The 24,445-nt window shown below is 45.5% G+C and overlaps 1 protein-coding gene across 1 annotated transcript in view; it reads left to right on the forward strand.

Moving 5' to 3' along the window:
• grin3a (glutamate receptor, ionotropic, N-methyl-D-aspartate 3A) overlaps positions 1-24,445 on the forward strand; it is a 77,095-nt gene that overhangs the window by 20,897 nt on the left and 31,753 nt on the right. The window contains exons 2-5 of the mRNA XM_042326367.1: positions 13,866-14,506; positions 18,728-18,923; positions 19,702-20,556; positions 21,284-21,429. Coding sequence (XP_042182301.1) covers positions 13,866-14,506; positions 18,728-18,923; positions 19,702-20,556; positions 21,284-21,429 — 1,838 coding nt within the window. The remainder of the gene's footprint in view (positions 1-13,865; positions 14,507-18,727; positions 18,924-19,701; positions 20,557-21,283; positions 21,430-24,445) is intronic.

Consider the following 24,445-nt stretch of genomic DNA (forward strand, 5'->3'; position numbering starts at 1 on the left):
TGACGGATTCTGGGAGCCATGCCACACGCTGGGGATAGATAGATGAACCCCCCACACACAGAAGCTAAGTCAGGTTTATCCAAATCAGGTTGATCAAAGTCATGTTTATATGAGTCAGGTTCATCTGAGTCAGGTTTGATCTCAGGGTTGAAGCCCCCAGACATTTACAAGGAATCACTGTTACCATCAGGTCAATTGGGACTCATATTTTAATATGCTGCTGAAGTGGCACGACGTCTTTTGTTTTGATCTGGAGATACATTCATGAAGGGATGAAGAGCTCTTCTTTAGTGTGTGTAGATTTGCCTGTTTTCTGTCTGTCAATTACAGGAAGTTGTCTTCACTATAGCCCCGGCCCCCTGGGGAAATGACCTAGCCTCACTAAGCATCTCATTCGGCCTCTCTGGAAAGACCCCCAGCTCATCTCCAGACAACAACTGTGTCCCAATTGGAACCCAATTCCGTGTGTTATTTAACAAGGCAATTCAGTGTATCGTCCACTACGTTGCGTCAAGATGGTGCCGACAGACATGGCAGCTCTGCATCTAACTCCTAAGAAACTTCGTAGTATTTCTTTATTTTGTGTGTTATTTATTGTATTCGTTTTTTTTGTGTTATTACATACAGCCGGAAATAACTTTGGGATATCAGAGTGGCGGTAACTCACCAGGATTACGACCAGGAATACGACTTTCCCAAATTGGATCCTTTGTTCGTACCCCCCAGGGCAATATAACTTATCCCAGAGGCTGCTCCAAGACGCTGCTGGCGGAGAAGAGGTATTCGAAGTGGACTTCTAGTCCGGCTCAGGAGGCATGCACACCATCCACCACTTCCGAGTATATTACTCGCTAATGTTCAGTCTATGGACAATAAAGTAGACAAGCTCAGGGTGAGGGTCTCCTTCCAGAGAGACATCAGGAACTGTAACATACTCACGGAATCATGGCTCTCTCTGAATATATTAACCCTGTCCATATAGCCAGCTGGATATTCAGTTCATTGTGCCGACAGAAATAAATATCTCTCCCGGAAGAAGTGTATGTTGTGTGGTGTATGTTTCATGATTAACTACTCATGGTGTGATTGTGATAACATACAGGAACTCAAATCCTTTTGTTCACCCGACCTAGAATACCTCACAATCAAATGCAGACCGTATTACCTCCCAAGAGAATTCTCTTCGGTTATAGTCATAGCCGTGTATATTCCCCCTCAAGCCTGATACCACGACGGCCCTCAAAGAACTACACTGGAATTTGTGCAATCTGGAAACCATATATGATGAGGCCGCATTTATTGTAGCTGAGGATTTTAACAAAGCAAATTTGAGGAAAACTGTCCCGAAGCTCTACCAACACATTGACTTAAGCACTCGATCTGGAAATTCAATAGACCACTGCTACTCTCCTTTTCAAGATTCCTACAAGACCCTCCCCCGCATTCCCTCGGCAAATCAGATCACGACTCCATTTTGCTCCTTCCTTCCTATAGCCAGAAGCTCAAACAGGAAGTACCCGTGCTATAGGTATATTCAATGCTGGTCTGACCAATCATAATCTATGCTTCAAGGTTGTTTTGGTCATGTGGATGTGATACGTTCCAGGGTAGACTCCGAGAATAACATTGACGTATACATGGACACGGTGACTGAGTTCATCAGGAAGTGTATAGGTGATGTTCTTCCCACGGTGACTATTCAAACCTACCCAAACCAGAAACCGTAGACAGATGGCATTATTCGCTCAAAACTGAAAGTGCGAACTACCACAGTTATCCATGGCAAGGTGACTGGGAATATGGGTGAATACAAACAGTGTAGTTCTTCCCTCTGCAAGGCAATCAAACAGGCAAAACGTCAGTACAAAGACAAAGTGGAGTCGCAAATAAATGGCTCAGACACAAGACGTATGTGGCAGGGTCTACAGACAATTACAAAGTGGATTACAAAGTGAAAACCAGTCACGTTGCAAACACAGACATCTTGCTCCAGGACACACTAAACACCTTATTCGCCCGCTTTGAGGATAACACAGTGCCATCAACGCGGCCTGCTCCCAAGGACTGTGGGATCTCATTTTCCGTGGCCGACGTAAGACATTAGAGCATGTTAACTCTCGCAAGGCTGCCGGCCCAGGCGGCATCCCTAGCTGCGTCCTCAGAGCATGCGCAGACCAGCTATCTGGAGTATTTACGGACATATTCAATCTCTCCCTGTCCCAGTCCGCTGTCCCCACTTGCTTCAAGATGTCCACCATTGTTCCTGTACCCAAGAAAGAGGAAAGCTTTAAGTTCCTCAGTGCCCACATCACTGACAATCAGAAATGGTCCACCCACAGAGACAATGTGGTGAAGAAGGCGCAACAGTGCCTCTTCAACCTCAGGTGGCTGAAGACATGTGGCTTTGCCCCTAAGACCCTCAGAAACTTTTACAGATGCACAATTGAGAGCATCCTGTCTAGCTGTATCACCGCCTGGTACGGCAACTTCACCAACTTCACCAACCACAATGGCAGGGCTCTGCAGAAGATGGCCTGTTCACCCTGGTATCGTCCAGAAGGCGAGGTCAGTACAGCTGCATTAATGCCGGGACCGAGAGACTGAAAAACAGCTTCTATCTCAAGGCCATCAGTCTGTTCAATAGCCATCACTATCCGGTTACCACCCAGCTAGTCAACCCTGCACCTTAGAGGCTGCTGCCCTATATACATAGACATGGAATCACTGGTCACTTTAATAATGGAACACTAGCCAATTTAATAATGTTTACACACCGCTTTACTCATCTCATATATATGTACTGTATTCTATTCTACTGTATTTACTAACTAGTCACTTTAATAATTATTACATAATGTTTTACTCATCTCATCTGTATATACTGTATTCTATTCTACTGTATTTACTAACTAGTCACTTTAATAATTATTACATAATGTTTTACTCATCTCATCTGTATATACTGTATTCTATTCTACTGTATTTACTAACTAGTCACTTTAATAATTATTACATACTGCTTTACTCATCTCATCTGTATATACTGTATTCTATTCTACTGTATTTTAGTCAATGCCACTCCGAACATTGATCGTTCCTAATATTTATATATTTCTTAATTCCATTCTTTTACTTTTAGATTTGTGTGTATTGTTGTGAATTGTTAGATATTACTCCACTAGTGGAGCTAGGAACACAAGCATTTCACTGCACCTGCAATAACATCTGCTAAATATGTGTATGTGATCAATAATATTTGATTTGATTCGATTTGATATTTGGGGTCACACACCACCTAACTCAACTAATCTAAACTCAACTCAGCTATGGGATGAGGGGTTAGTGCTCAGTTCAGCTAGGGGATGAGGGATTAGTGCTCAGTTCAGCTAGGGGATGAGGGGTTAGTGCTCAACTCAGCTATGGGATGAGGGGTTAGTGCTCAGTTCAGCTAGTGGATGAGGGGTTAGTGCTCAGTTCAGCTAGGGGATGAGGGGTTAGTGCTCAGTTCAGCTAGGGGATGAGGGATTAGTGCTCAGTTCAGCTAGGGGATGAGGGGTTAGTGCTCAACTCAGTTACGGGATGAGGGGTTAGTGCTCAGTTCAGCTAGGGGATGAGGGGTTAGTGCTCAGTTCAGCTAGGGGATGAGGGGTTAGTGCTCAACTCAGCTACGGGATCCGGGGTTAGTGCTCAGTTCAGCTACGGGATCCGGGGTTAGTGCTCAGTTCAGCTAGGGGATGAGGGGTTAGTGCTCAGTTCAGCTAGGGGATGAGGGGTTAGTGCTCAGTTCAGCTAGGGCATGAGGGGTTAGTGCTCAGTTAGGCTACGGGATGAGGGGTTAGTGCTCAGTTCAGCTAGGGGATGAGGGGTTTAGTGCTCAGTTCAGCTAGGGGATGAGGGGTTAGTGCTCAACTCAGCTAGGGGATGAGAGGTTAGTGCTCAGTTCAGTTAGGGGATGAGGGTTTAGTTATTGATGAGTGTTCTATTCTAGTCACCAACCAGGGGTTGGTCAATACTAGAACCGCCTGGCCTTTCTGCCTGTAGGTACCAGCTAGATAACGTCTGCCGGTGCATATCAACGCACAAGGTGCACAAACATAAGCATCGAAGCTTGATAAATGCACGCGCTATTGCAAAGGATTAATTGCTTGAAGAAATATTAGTGGAAATATATAAATCAAAAACAAAACAACAGTCATTAGTTTAGATAGATGTCAAGGACATGTTTGGTATAATTCTACAATGTCCTGTTTTCATTTCCCTTACAATAAAAGTGTTACAGTATAATCCATTTAATCAACTTTATTTGTTGATTCGATTAGTAATAGAGTTATAGTTTTATATATTTATATAGTTTTAGTTATTCATTAAGTCCAGGTAAAGCTTCTTTTGTAGAAACCAAAAAGATAATAATAATAATATAACCAATCAGGTCAAGGGTCAAATTGTTTGCCGTATTCCAAAACAAAAGCACAAGTGCATGAACAATTGTAAAGGTTGAATTGCATAAAGAAATATTCAGGAAATATGTTCATGACAAGATATAAAACAGTCGTTTGTTGATTGTATCAGACACTGTATTGGGCCCTTATACCCGTGCCTTTACAAATTAATCAATCTCGTCTTCTTTTTATGCTTCGGTTTCAAAGTCACAACACTGTTTTGGGGCTTTGTGTGAGGATAACAGGGCTGGTGCGTTGGAGCTGAAGATACAGTATATACAGTGCCTTTGCGAAAGTATTCAGCCCCCTTGAACGTTGCAACCTTTTGCCACATTTCAGGCTTCAAACATAAAGATATAAAACTGTATTTTTTTTAACATAAAAAAACATATCCAGGTGTTAAAATGGCCAAGTCAAAGTCCAGACCTGAATCCAATCGAGAATCTGTGGAAAGAACTGAAAACTGCTGTTCACAAATGCTCTCCATCCAACCTCACTGAGCTCGAGCTGTTTTGCAAGGAGGAATGGGAAAAAATTTCAGTCTCTCGATGTGCAAAACTGATAAAGACATACCCCAAGCGACTTACAGCTGTAATCGCAGCAAAAGGTGGCGCTACAAAGTATTAACTTAAGGGGGCTGAATCATTTTGCACGCCCAATTTTTCAGTTTTTGATTTGTTAAAAAAGTTTGAAATATCCAATAAATGTCGTTCCACTTCATGATTGTGTCCCACTTGTTGTTGATTCTTCACAAAAAAATACAGTTTTATATCTTCATGTTTAAAGCCTGAAATGTGGCAAAAGGTCGCAAAGTTCAAGGGGGCCGAATACTTTCGCAAGGCACTGTATATATATAGTTCCAGTTAACAGTTTGGACACACCTACTCATTCAAGGGTTTTCTTTATTTTTTTACTATTTTCTACATTGTAGAACAATAGTGAAAACATCAAAACTATGAAATAACACATATGGATTCATGTAGTAACCGAAAAAGTGTTAAAACAAATTAAAATATATGTTATCATTTAGATTCTTCAAAATAGCCACCCTTTGCCTTGATGACAGCTTTGTACAGTCTTGGCATTCTCTCAACCAGCTTCACCTGGAATGCTTTTCCAACAGTCTTGAAGGAGTTCCCACATATGCTGAACACAGTTTGGCTGCTTTTCTTTCACTGTGCCGTCCAACTCATCCAAAAACCATCTAAATTTGGTTTAGGTCTGGTGATTGTGGAGGCCAGGTCATCTAATGCAGCACTCCATCACTCTCCTTCTTTGTCAATTAGCCCTTACACAACCTGGAGGTGTGTTGGGTCATTGTCCTGTTGAAAAACAAATGATAGTCCCACTACACGCAAACCAGATGGGATTGCGTATCGCTGCAGAATGCTGTAGTAGCCATGCTGGTTAAGTGTGCCTTGAATTCTAAATAATCACCAAAAGTGTCACCAGCAAAACACCCCCACATCATCATACCTCCTCCACACATGCAGAGATCATCCGTTCTCCACCTCTGTGTCTCACTAAGACACGGCGGTTGGAACAAATCAAATTTGTACTCATCAGACCAAAGGACAGATTTTTCACTGGTCTAATGTCGATTTCTTGTGTTTCTTGGCCCAAGAAAGTGTCTTCTTCTTATTGGTGTCCTTTAGTAGTGGTTTCTTTGCAGCAATTCAACCATGAAGGCCTGATTCACGCAGTCTCTGAACAGTTGATGTTGAGATGTGTCTGTTACTTGAACTCTTAGAGCATGTATTTGGGCTGCAATTTCTGAGCCTGGTAACTCTAATGAACTTATCCTCTGCAGCAGAGGAAACTCTGGGTCTTCCTTTCCTGTGGCGGTCCTCATGAGAGCCTGGTAACTCTAATGAACTTATCCTCTGCAGCAGAGGTAACTCTGGGTCTTCCTTTCCTGTGGCGGTCCTCATGTGAGCCAGTTTCATCATAGCGCTTGATGGTTTTTGCGACTGCACGTGAAGAAACTTTAAAAGTTATTGATATTTTCTGAATTGACTGACCTTCACGTCTTAAAGTAATGATGGACTGTCGTTTCTCTTTGCTTATTTGAGCTGTTCTTGCCATAATATGGACTTGGTATTTTTACCAAATAGGACTGTCTTCTGTTTACCACCCCCACCTTGTCACAACTGATTGGCTCAAACATTAAAACACATTAGATCAATTCCACAAATGATCTGAAATGGTTCTCCTCGTCATCAGAGGAAGAGTAGTCAAGATCAGACCAAAATGCAGCGTGCTATTTGTCCATGTTAATATTTAATAAATCAACTGAACACTGAATAACAAAACAACAAAGAGAGTGAACGAAACAGTCCTGTAAGGTGCAACAACACAAAACAGAAAACAACTACCCACAAATCAAGTGGGAAAAACAGGCTCCCTAAAAATGGTTCTCAATCAGAGACAACGATTGACAGCTGCCTCTAATTGAGAACCATACCAGGCCAAACACGTAGAAAACCAAAACTAGAACAACACATAGAATGCCCACCCCAGCCCTGACCAACCTAAACAAGAAACATAACAAAGGAACTAAGGTCAGGAAATGACATGATCTGTTATCAAGCCTGATAATGAAATGCATTCCAGGTGACTACCTCATGAAGCTGGTTGAGTGAATATATATATATAGTCAAAAGTTTGGACACCCCTACTCATTCTAGAGTTTTTCTTTATTTTTACTCTTGTCTACAATGTAGATTAATAGTGAAGAAATCAAAACTATGAAATAGCACATATGGAATACTATAGTAACCAATAAAGTGTCAAACAAATTATTAGAAAATATTACAAATAAAGAAAAATCCTAGAATGAGTAGGCCAAACTTTGACTGGTTCTGTATACTGTACAGTTCAAGTCGGAAGTTTACATACACTTAGGTTGGAGTCACTAAAACTCGTTTTTCAACCACTCCACAAATGTATTGTTAACAAACTATAGATTTGGCAAATTGTTTTTTAAATTTATTTTATTTTTATTTCACCTTTATTTAACCAGGTAGGCCAGTTGAGAACAAGTTCTCATTTGCAACTGCGACCTGGCCAAGATAAAGCATAGCAGTGTGAGCAGACAACACAGAGTTACACATGGAATAAACAATTAACAAGTCAATAACACAGTAGAAAACAAAGGGGGGAGTCTATATACAATGTGTGCAAAAGGCATGAGGAGGTAGGCGAATAATTACAATTTTGCAGATTAACACTGGAGTGATAAATGATCAGATGGTCATGTACAGGTAGAGATATTGGTGTGCAAAAGAGCAAGTAAATAAATAAAAACAGTATGGGGATGAGGTAGGTGAAAATGGGTGGGCTATTTACCAATAGACTATGTACAGCAGCAGCGATCGGTTAGCTGCTCAGATAGCTGATGTTTGAAGTTGGTGAGGGAGATAAAAGTCTCCAACTTCAGCGATTTTTGCAATTCGTTCCAGTCACAGGCAGCAGAGTACTGGAACGAAAGGCGGCCAAATGAGGTGTTGGCTTTAGGGATGATCAGTGAGATACACCTGCTGGAGCGTGTGCTACGGATGGGTGTTGCCATCGTGACCAGTGAACTGAGATAAGGCGGAGCTTTACCTAGCATGGACTTGTAGATGACCTGGAGCCAGTGGGTCTGGCGACGAATATGTAACGAGGGCCAGCCGACTAGAGCATACAGGTCGCAGTGGTGGGTGGTATAAGGTGCTTTAGTGACAAAACGGATGGCACTGTGATAGACTGCATCCAATTTGCTGAGTAGAGTGTTGGAAGCCATTTTGTAGATGACATCGCCGAAGTCGAGGATCGGAAGGATAGTCAGTTTTACTAGGGTAAGCTTGGCGGCGTGAGTGAAGGAGGCTTTGTTGCGGAATAGAAAGCCGACTCTTGATTTGATTTTCGATTGGAGATGTTTGATATGAGTCTGGAAGGAGAGTTTGCAGTCTAGCCAGACACCTAGGTACTTATAGATGTCCACATATTCAAGGTCGGAACCATCCAGGGTGGTGATGCTAGTCGGGCATGAGGGTGCAGGCAAGCGATCGGTTGAAAAGCATGCATTTGGTTTTACTAGCGTTTAAGAGCAGTTGGAGGCCACGGAAGGAGTGTTGTATGGCATTGAAGCTTGTTTGGAGGTTAGATAGCACAGTGTCCAATGATGGGCCGAAAGTATATAGAATGGTGTCGTCTGCGTAGAGGTGGATCAGGGAATCGCCCGCAGCAAGAGCAACATCATTGATATATACAGAGAAAAGAGTCGGCCCGAGAATTGAACCCTGTGGCACCCCCATAGAGACTGCCAGAGGACCGGACAGCATGCCCTCCGATTTGACACACTGAACTCTGTCTGCAAAGTAATTGGTGAACCAGGCAAGGCAGTCATCCGAAAAACCGAGGCTACTGAGTCTGCCGATAAGAATATGGTGATTGACAGAGTCGAAAGCCTTGGCAAGGTCAATGAAGACGGCTGCACAGTACTGTCTTTTATCGATGGCGGTTATGATATCGTTTAGTACCTTGAGTGTTGCTGAGGTGCACCCGTGACCGGCTCGGAAACCAGATTGCACAGCGGAGAAGGTACGGTGGGATTCGAGATGGTCAGTGACCTGTTTGTTGACTTGGCTTTCGAAGACCTTAGATAGGCAGGGCAGGATGGATATAGGTCTGTAACAGTTTGGGTCCAGGGTGTCTCCCCCTTTGAAGAGGGGGATGACTGCGGCAGCTTTCAATCCTTGGGGATCTCAGACGATATGAAAGAGAGGTTGAACAGGCTGGTAATAGGGGTTGCGACAATGGCGGCGGAAAGTTTCAGAAATAGGGGGTCCAGATTGTCAAGCCCAGCTGATTTGTACGGGTCCAGGTATTGCAGCTCTTTCAGAACATCTGCTATCTGGATTTGGGTAAAGGAGAACCTGGAGAGGCTTGGGCGAGGAGCTGCCGGGGGGCAGAGCTGTTGGCCGAGGTTGGAGTAGCCAGGCGGAAGGCATGGCCAGCCGTTGAGAAATGCTTATTGAAGTTTTATATAATCATGGATTTATCGGTGGTGACCGTGTTACCTAGCCTCAGTGCAGTGGGCAGCTGGGAGGAGGTGCTCTTGTTCTCCATGGACTTCACAGTGTCCCAGAACTTTTTGGAGTTGGAGCTACAGGATGCAAACTTCTGCCTGAAGAAGCTGGCCTTAGCTTTCCTGACTGACTGCGTGTATTGGTTCCGGACTTCCCTGAACAGTTGCATATCCCGGGGACTATTCGATGCTATTGCAGTCCGCCACAGGATGTTTTTGTGCTGGTCGAGGGCATTCAGGTCTGGGGTGAACCAAGGACTGTATCTGTTCTTAGTTCTGCATTTTTTGAACGGAGCATGCTTATCTAAAATGGTAAGGAAGTTACTTTTAAAGAATGACCAGGCATCCTCAACTGACGGGATGAGGTCAATGTCCTTCCAGGATACCCGGGCCAGGTCGATTAGAAAGGCCTGCTCACAGAAGTGTTTTAGGGAGCGTTTGACAGTGATGAGGGGTGGTCGTTTGACTGCGGCTCCGTAGCGGATACAGGCAATGAGGCAGTGATCGCTGAGATCCTGGTTGAAGACAGCGGAGGTGTATTTGGAGGGCCAGTTGGTCAGGATGACGTCTATGAGGGTGCCCTTGTTTACAGAGTTAGGGTTGTACCTGGTGGGTTCCTTGATGATTTGTGTGAGATTGAGGGCATCTAGCTTAGATTGTAGGACTGGCAGGGTGTTAAGCATATCCCAGTTTAGGTCACCTAACAGAACAAACTCTGAGGCTAGATGGGGGGGCGATCAATTAACAAATGGTGTCCAGGGCCCAGCTGGGAGCTGAGGGGGGGTCGGTAGCAGGCGGCAACAGTGAGAGACTTATTTCTGGAGAGAGTAATTTTCAAAATTAGTAGTTCGAACTGTTTGGGTATGGACCTGGAAAGTATGACATTACTTTGCAGGCTATCTCTGCAGTAGACTGCAACTCCTCCCCCTTTAGCAGTTCTATCTTGACGGAAGATGTTATAGTTGGGTATGGAAATCTCTGAATTTTTGGTGGCCTTCCTGAGCCAGGATTCAGACACAGCAAGGACATCAGGGTTAGCAGAGTGTGCTAGAGCAGTGAGTAAAACAAACTTAGGGAGGAGGCTTCTGATGTTGACATGCATGAAACCAAGGCTTTTTCGATCACAGAAGTCAACAAATGAGGGTGCCTGGGGACATGCAGGGCCTGGGTTTACCTCCACATCACCCGCGGAACAGAGAAGGAGTAGTATGAGGGTGTGGCTAAAGGCTATCAAAACTGGTCGCCTAGAGCGTTGGGGACAGAGAATAAGAGGAGCAGGTTTCTGGGCATGGTAGAATATATTCAGGGCATAATGCGCAGACAGGGTTATGGTGGGGTGCGGGTACAGCGGGGGTAAGCCCAGGCACTGGGTGATGATGAGAGAGGTTGTGTCTCTGGACATGCTGGTTGTAATGGGTGAGGTCACCGCATGTGTGGGAGGTGGGACAAAGGAGTTATCAGGGGTATGAAGAGTAGAACTAGGGGCTCCATTGTGAACTAGAACAATGATAACTAACCTGAGCAACAGTATACAAGGCATATTGACATTTGAGAGAGACATACAGCGAGGCATACAGTAATCACAGGTGTTGAATTGGGAAAGCTAGCTTAAACAGTAGGTGAGACAACAGCTAATCAGCTAGCACAACAACAGCAGGTAAAATGGCGTTGACTAGGCAACGGGGCCGACAGATAAAACATAAACAAGCAGAATGGAGTACCGTGATTAATGGACAGTCCAGAGTGCATCAGCTATGTAGCCAAGAGATCAGTGTCCAGGGGGCAGCGGTGGATGGGGCAGGGAAGCTGGACTGGCGAGTGTTATCCAGGTTGAAAAAAAAGTTAACAATGACTAAATAGCTTGTAGCTAGTTAGCTGGTTAGCTTCTGGAGGTTCTTGAGTGTGGTTAGGTGTGGTTAGGACATCTACTTTGTATATACGTATATGTATATACGTATAACAATTGTTTACATACAGGTTATTTCACGTATAATTCACTGTATCACAATTCCAGTGGGTCAGAAGTTTACAAACACTAAGTTGACTGTGCCTTTAAACAGCTTGGAAAATTCCAGGAAATGATGTCATGGCTTTAGAAGCTTCTGATAGGCTAATTGACATAATTTAAGTCAATTGGAGGTGTACCTGTGGATGTATTTCAAGGCCTACCTTCAAACTCAGTGCCTCTTTGCTTGACATCATGGGAAAATCAGAAGAAATGAGCCAAGACCTCCAAAAAATATTGTAGACCTCCACAAAGCAACACTGATTGACAATACATTTCACATGCTGTTGTGCAAATGGAATAGACAACAGGTGGAAATTATAGGCAATTAGCAAGACACCCCCAATAAAGGAGTGGTTCTGCTGGAGAACGTTCTGCTGCCTGCAACATCCTCCAGCATGACCGGTTTGGCGGTGGGTCAGTCATGGTGTGGGGTGGCATTTCTTTTGGGGGCCGCACGCCTCCATGTGCTCGCCAGAGGTAGCCTGACTGCCATTAGATACCGACATGAGATCCTCAGACCCCTTGTGAGACCATATGCTGGTGCGGTTGGCCCTGGGTTCCTCCTAATCCAAGACAATGCTAGACCTCATGTGGCTGGAGTGTGTCAGCAGTTCATGCAAGAGGAAGGCATTGATGCTATTGACTGGCCCGCCCATTCCCCAGACCTGAATCCAATTGAGCACATCTAGGACATCATCTCTCGCTCCATCCACCAACGCCACATTGCACCACAGACTGTCCAGGAGTTGGCGGATGCTTTAGTCCAGGTCTGGGAGGAGATCCCTCAGGAGACCATCCGCCACCTCATCAGGAGCATGCCCAGGCTTGTAGGGAGGTCATACAGGCACGTGGAGGCCACACACACTACTGAGCCTCATTTTGACTTGTTTTAAGGACATTACATCAAGGTTGGAACAGCCTGTAGTGTGGTTTTCCACTTTAATTTTGAGTGCGACTCCAAATCCAGACCTCCATGGGTTGATAAATTTGATTTCCATTGATCATTTTTGTGTGATTTTGTTGTCCGCACATTCAACTATGTAAAGAAAAAGGTATTTAATAAGAATATCTCATTCATTCAGATCTAGGATGTGTTATTTTAGTGTTCCCTTTATTTTTTTGAGCAGTGTATAACTGTTTGGCTATAATGACCATTGTTATGTTTGGAGGAAAAAGGAGAGTCTTGCAAGCCGAAGAACACCATCCCAGCCATGAAGAACGGGGGTGGCAGCATCATGTTCTGGGGGTTCTTTGCTGCAGTAGGGACTGGTGCTCTTCACAAAATAGATGGCATCATGAGGTGGGAAAATTATGTGGAACTTTATTGAAGCAACATCTCAAGACATCAGTCAGGAAGTTCAAGCTTGGTCGCAAATGGTCTTCCAAATGGACAATGACCCCAAGCATACTTCCAAAGTTGTGGCAAATGGCTTAAGGACAACAAAGTCAAGGTATTGGAGTGGCCATCACAAAGCCCTGACCTCAATCCTATAGAAAATTTGTGGGCAGAACTGAAAAAGTGTGTGTGAGAAAGGAGGCCGACAAACCTGACTCCGTTACACCAGCTCTGTCAGGAGGAATGGGCCAAAATTCACCCAACTTATTGTGGGAAGCTTGTGGAAGGCTACCCAAAACATTTGACCCAAGTTAAGCTACCAATTACAAATTGAATGTATGTAAACTTCTGACCCACTGGGAATGTGATGAAAGAAATAAAAGCTGAAATAAATCATTCTGTCTACTATTATTCTGACATTTCACATTCTTAAAATAAAGTGGTGATACCTAACTGACTTAAGACAGGGACTATTTATTAGGATTAATTGTCAGGAATTGTGAAAAACTGAGTTGAAATGTATTTGGCTAAGGTGTATGTAAACTTCTGACTTATACTGTATATACAGTTTGAGTCCAAGCCCTGGTGCCACAGCTTCAGGGATGGCCTAGTCTCTTCGAACTGGGCAAAAACTGGTTGAATCAATGTTATTTCATCAGCAAGAATTCAGTGTGATGACGTTGAATCAACGTGGAAAACTGACTGGATTTGCAAAAAGTCATCACCGTAAGGGAATTCAGTTATTCTTTTCACCCAACTTTTAACCTAAAGCCAATGGTGAAATGTTTGGTTGATTTCACGTTGAATTCATGTAGGTTGACAACTCATCCAAATTTAAATCAAAACTGGATGTTGATCTGATGCCTGTACCCAGTGGGTGCTGAGATTAGTGATAACCTAATACGATGACAGACACACTGGTTCCAGTCAGCCAGTTATAGTTAGTCTATAAATTAAACATGGTTATTTTGCATATCACTAACAAGTCCCTCCCTCCCTCCCTCCCTTCAGAACCCTCTCCATTTCCAGATGCCGATGCAGAACCCGGCCCTGCCCCAGGTGGAGCTGCTCTACTCCCTGCTCGTGATCAACAGCTGGTATGACGTCAGCCTCCTGCTCTGCCAGGAATGGAATGTCTCCAGCTTCCTGGTTCGTCTCCGTAACAACACCAAGTTCCACCTGGGTTCTGTGGTCAACATCACCAACTCCAGCACCTCGCCCAACTCTCACCCTAACAGCTCCGTCTCCAAGGCCGACTTCCAGACCTCTCTACGGGGATACCTGGAGTCCATCAAGGAGTCAACGTCTACAGTCGTAACATTCGGCTGCGACATCCGGGACATCAAGAGGATCTTTAACGTGGTGACCAAGCTGGGCCTGATGCTGCCAGAGTACCACTGGGTGTTGGGGGACACGCAGGACGTGGAGGAGCTGAGGACCGAGGGGCTGCCGGCGGGACTGCTGGCCCATGGCAGGATGGGGACTCCCTCCCTGGATCACTACGTACAGGATGGGCTGGAGCTGGTGGCCCGGGTGGTGGGGTCAGCTGCGTACCGCTCCCCTGAGCTCGCCCTCATCCCCTCCATCACCAACTGCATGGATACACAGAGCAGCCAGAACAGGAACATGACCTCAGGGAAATATCTGTCCAGGTGCAGTACTGATGCTGATTCACTTCTCATATAAGCATTAATAAAGACGTTTGTGGTGATTTAGTCCAAGTGCATGATTCAGAATAGGTCTGTATTATTCAGCTCAATACGTCTATATGATTAATTTCAATAGGTCTATATGATTCAATACAATAGGTCTAGATGATTCAGTATAACAAGTCTATATGATTCAGTACAATATGGCTGTATGATTAAGTGCAATAGGTCTATATAATTAAGTTAAATAGGTCTATATGATTCAGCACAATAGGTCTATATGATTCAGCACAATAGGTCTATATGATTCAGCACAATAGGTCTATATGATTAATTTCAATAGATCTATATGATTTTGTACACATAAGTCTATATGATTCAGTACAATAGGTCAATAAGATTCAGTACAGTATGGTATATATGATTCAGTACGATATATGATTCATTTCAATAGGTCTTTATGATTCAGTACAGTAGGTTTATATGATTCATTTCAATAGGTCTATATGATTCATTTCAATAGGTCTATATTATTCAGTACAATAGGTCTATATGATTCAATACCTGTTAACACATGATAATCTCAGGGAAATATCTGGCCTGGTGCAGTATGATAAATACACTGATGCTGAGATATTACTCAGTCAAGTATGATAATACACTGATGCTGAGATATTACTGTCAAGTATGATAATACACTGATGCTGAGATATTACTGTCAAGTATGATAATACTGATGCTGAGATATTACTCAGTCAAGTATGATAATACACTGATGCTGAGATATTACTCAGTCAAGTATGATAATACACTGATGCTGAGATATTACTGTCAAGTATGATAATACTGATGTTGAGATATTACTGTCAAGTATGATAATACTGATGCTGAGATATTACTCAGTCAAGTATGATAATACACTGATGCTGAGATATTACTCTCAAGTATGATAATACTGATGCTGAGATATTACTCAGTCAAGTATGATAATACTGATGCTGAGATATTACTGTCAAGTATGATAATACACTGATGCTGAGATATTACTCAGTCAAGTATGATTATACACTGATGCTAAGATATTACTGTCAAGTATGATAAATACACTGATGCTGAGATATTACTCAGTCAAGTATGATAAATACACTGATACTGAGATATTACTCGGGCAAGTATGATAATGCACAAATGCTGAGATATTACTCAGTCAAGTATGATAATACACTGATGCTGAGATATTACTCAGTCAAGTATGATAATACACTGATGCTGAGATATTACTGTCAAGTATGATAATACACTGATGCTGAGATATTACTGTCAAGTATGATAATACTGATGCTGAGATATTACTGTCAAGTATGATGATACTGATGCTGAGATATTACTGTCAAGTATGATAATACTGATGCTGAGATATTACTGTCAAGTATGATATTACACTGATGCTGAGATATTACTGGTAGATTATTATGATGGTATGGAATATTATGATGGTATAGTGTATTATAATACTTAACCTGGTATCAATATTGACGTTTTAACTCTGGTATGGGGACAACACTAGATGTACTGTATCATGTTTTATGACATATGTCTCTTTTAAAATGCCACAACAACATTGACAACAGACCACCTGATGTGACATTGAATAGAGCTCAGTAGAATGTCATTCAGGGAAGGGAGGTGACTGAGATAAGCGAGCCCTGTATGACAGTTTTAGACAGTGGAAAGTGTCTTGACATTCTGCTGCCGTAGAAACACGGTTCAGTGGTTCCGCTGTCTATTCAGAGCATGTCAGTGACCTGAGGAGAGTCAAGCTCTGCGGAGTAGACCTTTCTGTCTTGATGGATCCGCTGCGTCCCAAATGACTACCTATTCCCTTCATAGAGCACTCCTTTAGACCAGAACCTTATTCACTTCATAGAGCACTACTTTAGACCAGAACCCTATTCCCTTCATAGAGCACTACTTTAGACCAGAACCCTATTCCCTTCATAGAACACTACTTTAGACCAGAACCCTATTCCCTTCATAGAGCACTACTTTAGACCAGAACCCTATTCCCTTCATAGAGCACTACTTTAGACCAGAACCCTATTCCCTTCATAGAGCACTACTTTAGACCAAAACCCTATTCCCTTCATAGAGCACTACTTTTGATCAGGTCCCGTAGGGCAGTGCACTATATTAGTAGTGCACTGTAAAGAAAATAGAGAGCCATTTGGGACATATGCATTCTTATGCCTGCAGACTCCTCCTCCTCCTCTTCCTCATCTTCCTCCTCCTCCTCCTCCTTACCTGCCACCTCTGTTCTCCTATCTGCAGTGTTTCTAAATATGCTGCTATCTGCAGTGTTCCTAAACATTCTCCTATCTGCAGTGTTTCTAAATAAGCTGCTATCTGCAGTGTTCCTAAACATTCTCCTATCTGCAGTGTTTCTAAATAAGCTGCTATCTGCAGTGTTCCTAAACATTCACCTATCTGCAGTGTTCCTAAACATTCTGCTATCTGCAGTTTCTAAACATTCTGCTATCTGCAGTGTTTCTAAATATTCAGCTATCTGCAGTGTTTCTAAATATTCAGCTATCTGCAGTGTTTCTAAATATTCAGCTATCTGCAGTGTTCCTAAATATTCTGCTATCTGCAGTGTTCCTTCCTGACAGATTTTGACCTGTGGTCTGAGGAGGTTTAAGCTGTAGCAGCCAGCACAACAAACAAACAAACAAACAAACAAACAAACACACACACACACCCACACACACACACACACACCACACACACACACACACACACACACACACACACACACACACACACACACACACACACACACACACACACAAACAAACAAACAAACAAACACAACTGTAAAGTCAGCTGTTGGTTACCCACCAACCGGTCACTCCAACAGCTCAGTTTGCCATAATAAAAATAATAAAATAAATAAATAAAAGCACAGCTTGCAAGAGAACAATGAAATAGGAACCGTTTATCTTTTAGGAAAGGTCTTCCAGGTCACACACAGCCGGCTGTAGCGTCTAATGTTCACGGTCTTCATCATCGGTGTGCTAGATCCCCTTATTATCTCAGATCTGGAGCACGTCTGACCCCCTGCTGGTTCTGTTTGACCAGACAACCTGACATTACTACAACCTGAAACTAACCTGGCCCTAACCTGACATTACCCCAACCTGACATTACTCTAACCTGACATTAATCTAACCTGACATTACCCCAACCTGACACTAACCTGACATTACCCCAACCTGACACTAACCTGACATTACCCCAACCTGACCCTAACCTGACATTACTCTAACCTGACACTGACCCTGACCCTAACCTGACATTACCCCAACCTGACACTAACCTGAACCTAACCTGATATTACCCCAACCTGACATTACCCTAACCTGACATTACCCTAACCTGACACTAACCTGACCCAAACCTGACATTACCCCAACCTGACACTAACCTGACATTACCCCAACCTGACACTAACCTGACTCTAACCTGACCCCAACCTGACACTGACCCTAACCTGACCCTAACCTGACATTACCCCAACCTGACATTAACCTGACCCTAACCTGACATTACTCTAACCTGACACTAACCTGACATTAACCTGACATTACCCCAACCTGACACTAACCTGACCCTAACCTGACATTACCCCAACCTGACATTACCCCAACCTGACACTAACCTGACCCTAACCTGACCTTACCCCAACCTGACACTAACCTGACCCTAACCTGACATTAACCCAACCTGACACTAACCTGACCCAAACCTGACCCTAACCTGACACTGACCCTAACCTGACCCCAACCTGACATTACCCCAACCTGACACTAACCTGACCCTAACCTGCCATTACCCCAACCTGACACTAACCTGACCCTAACCTGACATTACCCCAACCTGACACTAACCTGACCCTAACCTGACACTAACCTGACCCTAACCTGACATTACCCCAACCTGACACTAACCTGGCCCTAACCTGACATTACCCCAACCTGATACTAACCTGACCCTAACCTGACATTACCCCAACCTGACACTAACCTGACCCTAACCTGACATTACCCCAACCTGACACTAACCTGACCCTAACCTGACATTACCCCAACCTGACACTAACCTGACCCTAACCTGACATTACCCCAACCTGACACTAACCCTAACCTGCCCCCCCACCCCTCCCTGCAGGTTTCTGTCCAACACGTCGTTTGACGGTCTGAGTGGTTTCATCTCGTCCCAGGAGGAGACAGTGATCTCCTCAGAGAGCCATCACTTCATCTGGTCCCTGCAACACGACCCCATAGGGAAGCCCATGTGGGCCAGGCTGGGCCGATGGAAGCATGGCAGGGTGCTACTGGACTACACTGCCTGGACCAACAAACAGGTGACAACAATGTCTAAGATGTCAAAACGTTGTATTCTGGGTACCAGTGTTTCTGCTATCATTCCATTCTTTACTTATGCCAAACATGTTGATACTGCTGCTACTATTATATTCTCTCTCTCTCTCTCTCTCTCTCTCTCTCTCTCTCTCTCTCCCCCTCTCTCACTCTCTCCCCCCTCTCCCTGCCTCCCCCTCTCCCCCTCTCTCTCTCTCTCTCTCTCTCTCTATCTCTCTCCCCCTCTTTCTCTCCCCCTCTCCCTGCCTCTCTCTCCCCCCCTCTCCCTGCCTCCCCCTCCCCCTCTCTCCCCCTCTCTCTCTCTCTCTCTCTCTCTCCCCTCTCTCTCTCCCCCTCTCTCTCTCCCCCTCTCCCTGCCTCTCTCTCTCCCCCTCTCCCTGCCTCCCCCTCTACCCCACCCTCTCTCTCTCTCTCTCTCTCCCCCTCTCTCTCTCTCTCCCTCTCTCTCTCTCTCTCTCCCCCTCTCCCTGCCTCTCTCTCCCCCCTCTCCCTGCCTCCCCCTCTCCCTCTCTCTCTCTCTCTCTCTCTCTCTCTCCCTCTCCCTCTCCCTCTCTCTCTCTCTCTCCCTCTCCCTCTCCCTCTCCCTCTCCCTCTCCCTCTCCCTCTCCCTCTCCCTCTCCCTCTCCCTCTCCCTCCCTCTCTCTCCCTCCCCCCCCTCTCCCTCCCTCTCTCTCTCTCCCTCCCCCTCTCCCTCCCTCCCCCTCCCCCTCCCCCTCCCCTCCCCCTCCCCTTATGGACTGTGCTGCCTGGTCTAACAATTAGCCGTCCCACCAGAGAGGTGACTGGCGGCGCCCGTCGCGGCTCCACCTCCGGGTGGTGACGTTAGTGGAACACCCCTTCGTCTTCACCCGGGAGGTGGATGAGGACGGTCTCTGTCCCGCTGGTCAGCTCTGCCTGAACCCCCTCACCAACAACACAGCCCTGCTCCAGTCTCTCTTCCTCCAGATGCGGGGGCCTAACGACAGCATTCCCATGGAGTATAAGAAGTGTTGCTACGGCTACTGCGTCGATCTACTGGAGAAACTGGCGGAGGACATGGGGTTTGACTTCGACCTGTATATTGTAGGCGACGGCAAGTATGGTGGGTTTAAGAACGGACGCTGGACAGGGCTGGTGGGGGATCTTCTCAGCGGAGCGGCCCACCTAGCCGTCACATCTTTCAGTATCAACTCGGCCCGGAGCAGGGTTATAGACTTCACCTCCCCGTTCTTCTCCACCTCTCTGGGCATCCTGGTACGGACCCGGGATACGGCCGCGCCCATCGGGGCATTCATGTGGCCCCTGCACTGGTCCATGTGGCTGGGGATATTCGTCTCGCTACACGTTACTGCCGTGTTCCTGACCATCTATGAGTGGAACAGCCCGTTTGGGATGACGCCGCGAGGCAGGAACAGAGATAAGGTGTTCTCCTTCTCCTCGGCTCTGAACGTCTGCTATGCCATCCTGTTTGGCCGTACAGCTGCCATTAAACCTCCTAAGTGCTGGACGGGGCGGTTCCTCATGAATCTCTGGGCCATCTTCTGCCTGTTCTGTCTGTCCACCTACACAGCCAATCTGGCCGCCGTCATGGTGGGGGAGAAAACCTTCGAGCAACTCTCAGGAATACACGATCCAAAGGTAGGAAAACTCAGCTGTACTAACACCTATCAAATATGGGATAAAAATGTATGGTATGTAGATGAGTACTACTTGTAATATGTGCATAAATAGTTCCTCATTTGTGATTTGGTGACTGATTGGTGAGTATAGAAAGATGGGTTCATAGGGTGTTGTGGGGCTGATTGGGAGACTAGTACAGCTCATACAGGGGAGACTAGTACAGATAATACAGGGGAGACTAGTACAGATAATACAGGGGAGACTAGTACAGATAATACAGGGGAGACTAGTACAGATAATACAGGGGAGACTAGTACAGATAATACAGGGGAGACTAGTACAGATAATACAGGGGAGACTAGTACAGATTATACAGGGGAGACTAGTACAGATAATACAGGGGAGACTAGTACAGATAATACAGGGGAGACTAGTACAGATAATACAGGGGAGACTAGTACAGCTCATACAGGGAGGTGAGAGAGCTCTGTATCAGTCCCAGGAGGTGGGAGAGCTCTGTAACAGTCCCAGGAGGTGAGAGAGCTCTGTAACAGTCCCAGGAGGTGAGAGAGCTCTGTAACAGTCCCAGGAGGTGAGAGAGCTCTGTAACAGTCCCAGGAGGTGAGAGAGCTCTGTAACAGTCCCAAGAGGTGAGAGAGCTCTGTATCAGTCCTGGGAGGTGGGAGAGCTCTGAAACTGTCCCGGGAGATAATAGACCACAGTTCCATATGTTCTGTTCTTCCAGCTTCATCACCCATCACAGGGGTTCCGCTTCGCCACGGTCCGGGAGAGCAGTGCCGAGGATTACCTGAAGAAAAGCTTTCCAGAGATGCACGAATACATGAGACGGTACAACGTACCAGCAACCCCAGATGGAATAGAACATCTGAAGTGAGTCATGACTATACAATACTGACTCATCACAGCTTTAACATGGGTACCAAGATTATACAATACTGACTCATCACAACTTTAACATGGGTACCAAGATTATACAATACTGACTCATCACAGCTTTAACATGGGTACCAAGATTATACAATACTGACTCATCACAACTTTAACATGGGTACCAAGATTATACAATACTGACTCATCACAGCTTTACCACGGGTACCAACATGTTGTCAGTTAAGAACAAATTCTTATTTACAGTGACAGCCTAGGAACAATGGGTTCACTGCCTTGTTCAGGGGAACAGTGGGTTAACTGCCTTGTTCAGGGGAACAGTGGGTTCACTGCCTTGTTCAGGGGAACAGTGGGTTCACTGCCTTGTTCAGGGGAACAGTGGGTTCACTGCCTTGCTCAGGGGAACAGTGGGTTAACTGCCTTGTTCAGGGGAACAATGGGTTCACTGCCTTGTTCAGGGGAACAGTGGGTTCACTGCCTTGTTCAGGGGAACAGTGGGTTCACTGCCTTGTTCAGGGAACAATGGGTTCACTGCCTTGTTCAGGGGAACAGTGGGTTAACTGCCTTGTTCAGGGGAACAGTGGGTTCACTGCCTTGTTCAGGGGAACAGTGGGTTCACTGCCTTGTTCAGGGAACAGTGGGTTCACTGCCTTGCTCAGGGGAACAGTGGGTTAACTGCCTTGTTCAGGGGAACAATGGGTTCACTGCCTTGTTCAGGGAACAGTGGGTTCACTGCCTTGTTCAGGGGAACAGTGGGTTAACTGCCTTGTTCAGGGAACAGTGGGTTCACTGCCTTGTTCAGGGGAACAGTGGGTTCACTGCCTTGTTCAGGGAACAGTGGGTTCACTGCCTTGTTCAGGGGAACAGTGGGTTAACTGCCTTGTTCAGGGGAACAGTGGGTTAACTGCCTTGTTCAGGGGAACAGTGGGTTCACTGCCTTGCTCAGGGGAACAGTGGGTTGTTCAGGGGAACAGTGGGTTCACTGCCTTGCTCAGGGGAACAGTGGGTTCACTGCCTTGTTCAGGGGAACAGTGGGTTAACTGTCTTGTTCAGGGGAACAGTGGGTTAACTGCCTTGTTCAGGGGAACAGTGGGTTCACTGCCTTGTTCAGGGGAACAGTGGGTTCACTGCCTTGTTCAGGGGAACAGAGGGTTAACTGCCTTGTTCAGGGGAACAGTGGGTTCACTGCCTTGTTCAGGGGAACAGTGGGGTCACTGCCTTGTTCAGGGGAACAGTGGGTTCACTGCCTTGTTCAGGGGCAGGATGACTGATTATTCCCTTGTCAGCTCTGGGATTCGATCTTGCAACCTTTCGGTTACTGGCCCAATGCCCTAGCCACTAGGCTACCTGCCACCCCAGTACAGGCTTAATCCCAGCAATGGGAGATTTCATAACTGTTCTGAATATGTCAGAAAATCCCGCATAAAATACTCTGACACAGAGAGACAGATTTACAAAGTCCGTGGCCAGCACTCTAGTTAAACAAATCTACACCATGTTAATGTTATCGGAGTCTGCAGAGCCGTAGGTAACCGCCCACAATGCTACATCACGTTATTGTTATCTGAGACTTCAGATCCGTAGGTAACCGCCCACAAAGATACACCTGAGACTGCAGATCGGTAGGTAACCGCCCACAAAGTTACACCTGAGACTGCAGATCGGTAGGTAACCGCCCACAAAGATACACCTGAGACTGCAGATCGGTAGGTAACCGCCCACAAAGATACACCTGAGACTGCAGATCCGTAGGTAACCGCCCACAAAGCTACACCTGAGACTGCAGGTCCGTAGGTAACTGCCCACAAAGCTACACCTGAGACTGCAGATCCGCAGGTAACCGCCCACAAAGATACACCTGAGACTGCAGATCCGTAGGTAACCACCCACAAAGCTACACCTGAGACTGCAGATCCGTAGGTAACCGCCCACAAAGCTGAATCAAATCAAATCAAATCAAATTTATTTATATAGCCCTTCGTACATCAGCTGATATCTCAAAGTGCTATACAGAAACCCAGCCTAAAACCCCAAACAGCAAGCAATGCAGGTGTAGAAGCACGGTGGCTAGGAAAAACTCCCTAGAAAGGCCAAAACCTAGGAAGAAACCTAGAGAGAAACCAGGCTATGTGGGGTGGCCAGTCCTCTTCTGGGTGTGCCGGGTGGAGATTATAACAGAACATGGCCAAGATGTTCAAATGTTCATAAATGACCAGCATGGTCGAATAATAATAAGGCAGAACAGTTGAAACTGGAGCAGCAGCACGGCCAGGTGGACTGGGGACAGCAAGGAGTCATCATGTCAGGTAGTCCTGGGGCATGGTCCTAGGGCTCAGATCCTCCGAGAGAGAGAGAAAGAAAGAGAAGGAGAGAATTAGAGAATGCACACTTAGATTCACACAGGACACCGAATAGGACAGGAGCAGTACTCCAGATATAACAAACCTACCCTAGCCCCCCGACACATAAACTACTGCAGCATAAATACTGGAGGCTGAGACAGGAGGGGTCTGCAGATCCGTAGGTAACCGCCCATAAAGCTACACCTGAGACTGCAGATCCGTAGGTAACCGCCCACAAAGCTACACCTGAGACTTCAGATCCGTAGGTAACCGCCCACAAAGCTACACCTGAGACTGCAGATCCGTAGATAACCGCCCACAAAGCTACACCTGAGACTGCAGATCCGTAGATAACCGCCCAGCTCCCCTGGATCTTTTTACCCCAGAGCTGAAGACCCGATTCACGTTCTGCACGTGTTATTTTACACACACATTGTTTTACATATCCGCTGCACAACTTTCCCTCTCTTCTCATCACCAATGTATCTTCTTCATGTTTCTGAACAGCAGAAGTAATAACCCTGGGGCTATTTGAACGAACATACTTGTGTTTGATATGCTGCCTAGATAACTGCATTGGGGCAGAACAATCTGCGTAACATTGAAGAATCTGCGTAGCGTAGAACAATCTTCGTAACGTAGAACAATCTGCGTAA

Source organism: Oncorhynchus tshawytscha, linkage group LG09 (assembly GCF_018296145.1).
Source record: "Oncorhynchus tshawytscha isolate Ot180627B linkage group LG09, Otsh_v2.0, whole genome shotgun sequence".
In the NCBI taxonomy this organism is placed as follows: Eukaryota; Metazoa; Chordata; class Actinopteri; order Salmoniformes; family Salmonidae; genus Oncorhynchus; species Oncorhynchus tshawytscha.